The following is a 6,934-nucleotide window of genomic DNA, read 5'->3' as shown; positions in this document are numbered from 1 at the left end:
TACCCCCCAGGGATTTGGTTGAATAGTATCCCCCCCAACCCTCTCCATGAGGTTATCAGCTCATACCTTTCTGCAGTGGAGGTGTGGTGGCTACATGAGAGAAGGGATGCCCTCAGATGCTGGTCTGACCTTGAACCCCAGGCCTCGAGCCAGCAGATAAATGACCCTTTTCTGAGCCTGCAAAAGCTGCCTCATAGGTAGAGCACTACTGTGATTTAGTCTAGCATTTGCAGGTCTGCTGTGCTATACCTGAGAGGGAACAGAAGAGTCCCCCGGGGAGGCATTGCAGCAGCAGATCCAGGTCATTGAAACCAACATGCGGCCAACTTATGGGAAAAGGAGGCTAGAGCTTGAAGTACGTGCTGCTGCCTGAAAGGCTTTTAAAAAAATCAAAGTTGGCCAGAAGGCAGTTGGAAGCAAAGCAAACTGCCACTGATTGGTGCTGCAAAGCCAGATTTTCTGGCAGGCTCCATGACAGGGGCATGGTCAAGTACTGACTCCAGGCTGCAATGGTGAACTGCTTCCAGAAATAGCAGAAAGAAAGGTACAGCTCACACGCAGAACTGCAGGAGATGGTGGGCTGCAGCCAGAGATGGTGGAAGCTCAGTTTTAATGGAGGAACTAAGGAATAGCAGGAATAGTGGGTGGTCTGCAGAGGCTGTTACTGGGACCAAGTTGGAGGAGAGTAGGAAGTGCCAGCTCCAACCTGGAAGGTGGGGGCCTGGCTGTTTGTTTCTCTCTCACCAGCTGCCGGGGTAGTTGGTCCCCCTCTTACCCTAATCACCCTAGTTCCTACTTGCTCTGTAGACCAAATCCCAGCCCTGTGACAGCCACTTCAGCCCCTCTGGATAATGCTCTTGCTTCTGTCTCTACATACAGTTTACAGGTAACATTGGGTCCCACTATGTATAGTGGAACAACTAAGAGGGCAAGAATATAGATCAACCCCTACAATATTTCCAATGTAGGCATGCTAGCTCCCATTGCCCCTCCCCATTCCACCATGCCTGGCAGTAGATATTTAATACAGCATGAGGAGCTGAACTGTCATGCTAGGGGAAGATTGCAAAGCTGATAGGAAGATATCATCCTTCCTTACTGCACCATTGGTCCAGCCTTCTCGCCCCTGCACAGATCCCTCTGGGGGAAGAGCTCCATGTGGTGGGGGGCTATTCACAATCAAGCTGTGGGATATTCTTACTTTAAGGATTTTTAGAAACTGAGCATTAACTCTGTGTGCTTTTGTATACACACAGAACACACTATTATGCTTGTCTAGGGTGCACTGAAACTATAAATAGTCCTTCCATAAGTGCCCACTGCCCACCCTGATTGATTTATATTTTCACAACAATCTACTCTAAAACTTAACTTTTGCTCTAGGTGGACTCTTCATTCAGTAGTTAGAAATACCAGTTTACAGTTTGTCTCTTGTAGGCCACTGGTTTGAATCCAGTCTAAGGCAGGAGGAATAAATGTCATTGCCTCATGATAACATGAAATAAAGTTTTGTTATCCTAATCTGATTTTCTCTGAATGTTTGTTACAATAACCAAAGTAGTAGTCAGCAGAGGGCAAGGTTTAAGTGGGCATGTGGAGACAGTCCTACCTTTGCAGCCTTAGGGTATGTACGCTTTGAGTTGGGCGATGTGATTCCCACCTTGCATAGTCATAGTTGTGCTAGCTCTCAAGTTAACAAGCTAAAAACAGAATGCAGCTGTGGAAGTGCAAGATGAGGAACAAGCTAGCCACCTCAACTACATGGCCATTGAGACTGTAGTCACATCCTGGAGACAGTTAGCCTGGCCCCCTACTCATGCAAGTATGTCTCTTTGCGCTGGGAATCACACCCCACCTTGCCATGCAGACACCCTTAGAAGTAGTCCTAGCAGGCTTAAGACCCATGAACTAGGGTAGCTCTTGGAATGCACTCTTTGCTTCACTTTCTTTCAGTCCCCACACCATTCCCCAAATACTTGAACCCCAGTAAAGGAACAAATGACCAAATGAAAACTGGTGGCAGGTCAAATATAATTTTTATATTCACCTAAATATGCGACCTGCAAACTTTCTGAATAGGCTTACCTCTAGTTCAGTGTAGTTCAATGTGACAATCCCAGCTACCACCCACACCATTATTATACTATTGTTTAAAGTAAAAAAAAAAAAATTAATTTGGCAGTCACAGTTGAATTTTTGCTAGAGCTTATGCAGTTTTAAAAGATTTAGGAAAGCTAATTTTCAAGATTGTGTTATTGTAGCAGCAGTTAGGTGTTCACATTGTATAACTAGTAAATCAACTTCTACCTGTACTTTTCATAATACAATTAAAAATTTTGAAGGCCAGTAAATACAGGCCAGAAAATCTCCAGTACTTAAGCACTTTTCCTGCACATCAATAGATATGGTAATGTGTATTCTTTAGTTACTACAGGGTACCATGAGTATTACAAATAGTTATCTAACAGTAGACACTAAATTATCTAAGTTTAAGTATCACTACTGTACTTGCCAGCCTGAAATATGATGTACCCAAGTCTTGCCCAAATTGTAATCAAAATATATTTATGGTGTTCAAACTCTTATGCGTGTGGTGACATTTACAAATCCCACATAAAGCCAAAGCAATCAGGCTTTATACAGCTGTACTACAGAAAGCTGAAGGCACAATTTGCTCATCAATCTGGGATCCTAAGGCTTCAGGGCAAGCTCTTCATGACCCTTTATAGCTGCTGCACTGGTCACAGTTCTGCTATTCTCCCCATTTTAATTTCCAGGATATTGGATGCATCCACACAAGTGCTGAGCGAATAGCCTTTCTCCATTTCCCCCTTAATATTTTCCTCTGTGCTATCATGTTCTGAGCTGGAGAAGAGCCCACCTGTCTCCCATGTGTGGGGTGCTGAGATCAGTCTTGTGGGCAATTACTATGATGGCCACAGCAAAGAGTATATGAAAGAAACTGCTCTAATTTACAATCAGGATTTATCTTTAGAAATGTGATCATTCCCACTCCCTTAAGTTGCTTCCTGAGACATCAATCCTCTCCTCCATACACTCACAAAATTATTTTTTTTTGTTAATTTGAATTACACATATTCAGCGGGAGAACATTATCTTAAGCTGTTCCATGCCCCGTCACTTATACTACAGCAATGATATTCATCTTACATGCTAATCAATAATAACTTTGCAGTGGAACAAATTATTTTAAGCCTAAATACCACTCCTCACCACCTTCACTCCTTGCGTATACAAGGCCAAAAGGCAATCGAATCAGTGCGGTCAGACAGTGTGGGGAAAGAGATGGGTCCCCCACTTTCCTTGAACTGTGCCCCGTAAGGCTCTAATATTATGGATGGTGGCTCTTGGGTGAGGTTGTGGCCTGTTTCTGCATAACACCATAGATCTAGCTGTTGCACACCAGTGTGAAAAGGGGTATAGTTACCATAGTTGCAGAGGTGCTGCAGTAGTCGCAGAGGAGAGGCTGCACTGCCATTTGGAGACAGGCTTCTGTGTCTTCTCTCTGACAAGCCTGCAAAGCCTGAAAACAGGTTCAGTGCAGGGCTGGAGGATTTGACCCTAAATAAATCCCCTGAGCAGCCACTTGAATAAAGCAGAATCAAAAAGTCTGCTGCAAGATACAAGCATATGTATTTATTTTATAAAATTATTACCTTTTTTTGTGCCAAGCAACTAAAATTAAATGTCCTCATATTTTTTAACTCTTTTGAGAGGAAGGGACTCTTCTCAAATAGAAGTATTAAAAGTAATAATTATTGGCAGAAATTTCCCTTCTGCAGCAGTGTCTCCCGCAAGTCTCAGGTTTCAGAGTGGTAGCCGTGTTAGTCTGTATCAGCAAAAAGAAGTACTTGTGGTACCTTAGGCCTGGTCTACACTACGCGTTTAAACCGATTTTAGCAGTGTTAAACCGATTTAACGCTGTACTCGTCCACACTACGAGGCCCTTTATATCAATATAAAGGGCTCTTTAAATCGGTTTCTGTACTCCTCCCCGACAAGAGGAGTAGCGCTAAAATCGGTATTACCATATCGGATTAGGGTTAGTGTGGCCGCAAATCAACGGTATTGGCCTCCGAGCGGTATCCCACAGTGCACCACTGTGACCGCTCTGGACAGCAATATGAACTCGGATGCACTGGCCAGGTATACAGGAAAAGTCCCGCGAACTTTTGAATTTCATTTCCTGTTTGGCCAGCATGGAGCTCTGATCAGCACAGATGACCACACAGAGCTCATCAGCACAGGTAGCAATGCAGTCTCCTGAGAATCGAAAAAGAGCTCCAGCATGGACCGCACGGGAGGTACTGGATCTGATCGCTATATGGGGAGAGGATTCAGTGCTAACAGAACTCCATTCGAAAAGACGAAATGAAAAAATATTTGAAAGAATTTCAAAGTCTATGACGGGAAAAGGCCACAGCAGGGACTCAGTGCAGTGCAGAGTGAAAGTTAAGGAGCTCAGACAAGCATACCAGAAAACCAACGCAGCAAACGGAAGATCAGGGTCAGGGCCAAAAACATGCCGCTTCTACGCTGAGCTGCATGCAATTTTAGGGGGCTGCGCCACCACTACCCCCCCCTTGTCCGTGGATTCCGAGGTGGGGGTCATAATCTCAACCATGGCGGAGGATTCAGCGGAGGGGGAAGATGAGGAGGAGGAGGAGGAAGAAGAGGACGACCTTGCAGCGAGCACACAGCACTCCATTAGTCCAAACAGCCAGGAGCTTTTTGTGACCCAGACGGAATTACCCCCCCAGCCCTCCCAAGCCACTAGCCCAGACAGTGAAGCCATGGAAGCGACCTCTGGTGAGTGTACCTTTGTAAATATAAAACATGGTTTAAAAGCAAGCGTTTTTTAATGATTGATTTGCCATGAGGGCTTGGGATGCATTCGCAGCCAGTAAAGTTACTGGAAAAGTTTGTTAACATGTCTGGGGATGGAGCGGAAATCCTCCAAGGACATCTCCATGAAGCGCTCCTGGAGGTACTCCAAAAGCCTTTGCAGAAGGTTTCTGGGCAAGGCAGCCTTGTTCCATCCACCATGGTAGAACACTTTACCACGCCATGCATGTAGCAAGTAATCGGGTATCATTGCATGACAAAGCATAGCTGCGTATGGCCCCGGTGATTGCTGGCACTCAAGAAACATCCATTCTTTATCTCACTGTGTTATCCTCAGCAGAGTGATATCGTTCATGGTAACCTGGTTGAAATTCAGGAATTTAATTAAGGGGACAGAGATGGCCATTTTCCTACTGGGCTATTGCTTAAAAGAAATCCTTCCTTGCATGTAGCAAAGCGGGGGGAGGGGAGGAAGGATAGCGCTGAGCTTTTTAGCGTTTGGCCAGCAGGAATCTTCCCAGCTACCAGCCACGCGGTGGGGGGGAAAGGGGGGTGATTAGCAGTGATCTTCCATGATACCAGCCATGTGGTTGGGGGAGGAGTAAAGTAATCCTAGAGAACTGGATTGGGGAGGGGGTGCGTTGGTGTCTGCTGCTGCTTGTTAACAGGAAAGAAGCATCAGAGGGCACTGTGTATATGAAGGCTGGAGAAGCCGAAAGACAATGGCTTACCATAACCGCATGCAAGCTGAATTCTGATGCCTGGGCCTGCGTCTGTGAGATCTGTAACACCAGAGTCGCAGGCACTCAATATTAAAAGATGCAAAATGCGACCTTGTAGTGAAATCACACGTGCTATGTAAGGTGAATAGGGTTGTTCACTGTGAAAGAGTATAACCATTGTTCTGTAAAATGTATCTTTTTAAATACTTCTCTCCCTTTTTTCCCTCCCTCATGCAGCTGCACATTTTTCAAGCCTCCCTACTCCATCCCGAAGGCTAGCTCAGATAAGGCGAAGGAAGAAGAGGACGCGAGATGAAATGTTCTCTGAAATCATGGAAGTAACCCGCAATGAAAGAGCTCATCTGAAAGTACAGGAAAGATGCCAGTGAATGTGAGGACAGGAGGGACCAACGTGAAGATAGGAGAGATGCTCGAGATGAGAGGTGTAGGCAGGAAGATCAGAGGTGGCGGGATGCAACGCTGGAGCTGCTGCGTGATCAAACTAATTTCCTCCGAAGTCTGGTGGATCTTCAGGAAGAGCAGCGGGGTCACAGAGTGCCGCTGCAGCCCCTGTTTAATCACCCTCAGTACTCACCATGTTCCATATCTTCCTCACCCAGACGTGTAAGAACACGTGGGGAATGGCTTTGTGCACCCACCCACTCCACCCCCGTGGACAGTCCAACCAAAAGGCTGTCATTACATTGAAATGTGCTTAATGGCTTTTTCCTTCCCTCCTATCCTCCTCCCAAACCACACCCGCGATACCTTGTTAATTTTCTGCCTCTTTTTATAATTACTTTTTAATAAAGAATACATGATTTTAAACGATAGTGACTTTATTTCCTTAAGCAAGCTGTAATCAAAGGGAGAGGGTGGGTTGCTTACAGGGAAGGAGTGAATAAAGGGGGGAGGTTTCATGAAGGGGAAACAAACACAGCAGTCACACCGTACCCTGGCCCGTGATGAAACTCGTTTTCAAAGCTTCTCTGATGCACACCGCTTCCTGGTGTGCTCTTCTAATCACCCTGGTGTCTGGCTGCGCGTAATCAGCAGCCAGATGATTTGCCTCAGCCTCCCACCCTGCCATAAAGGTCTCCCTTTATAATAATAATATAATATAATATAATATATAATATAAAAATATAATAATAACAAACGGGACATTGGTTTGGCTGAGGTCTGAGTGAGTGAGTAATGTGCACCAGCGCACCTTTTAATGGCCAAATGCACATTCTACCACCATCCTGCACTTGCTCAGCCTGTAGTTGAACAGCTCCTGAGCACTGTCCAGGCTGCCTAGTGTATGGCTTCATGAGCCATGGCATCGAGGGGTAGGCTGGGTC

At 45.5% G+C, this 6,934-nt stretch overlaps 1 protein-coding gene across 1 annotated transcript; it reads left to right on the top strand.

The window, feature by feature from the left end:
- The first annotated feature begins 3,889 nt into the window (after positions 1-3,889).
- Positions 3,890-6,410, top strand: LOC142046558 (uncharacterized). Its single transcript, XM_075063740.1, has 2 exons — positions 3,890-4,830; positions 5,826-6,410. Exons 1-2 carry the CDS (start codon positions 4,242-4,244, stop codon positions 5,975-5,977), a joined length of 741 nt encoding a protein of 246 aa, XP_074919841.1. The 5' UTR covers positions 3,890-4,241; the 3' UTR covers positions 5,978-6,410.
- Positions 6,411-6,934: the final 524 nt, after the last annotated feature.

The sequence above is a fragment of the Chelonoidis abingdonii genome, chromosome 3 (assembly GCF_003597395.2).
Source record: "Chelonoidis abingdonii isolate Lonesome George chromosome 3, CheloAbing_2.0, whole genome shotgun sequence".
NCBI lineage: Eukaryota > Metazoa > Chordata > Testudines > Testudinidae > Chelonoidis > Chelonoidis abingdonii.
The sequence above is the reverse complement of the archived record's forward strand: the minus strand, read 5'-3'. Positions and strand labels throughout refer to the sequence as shown.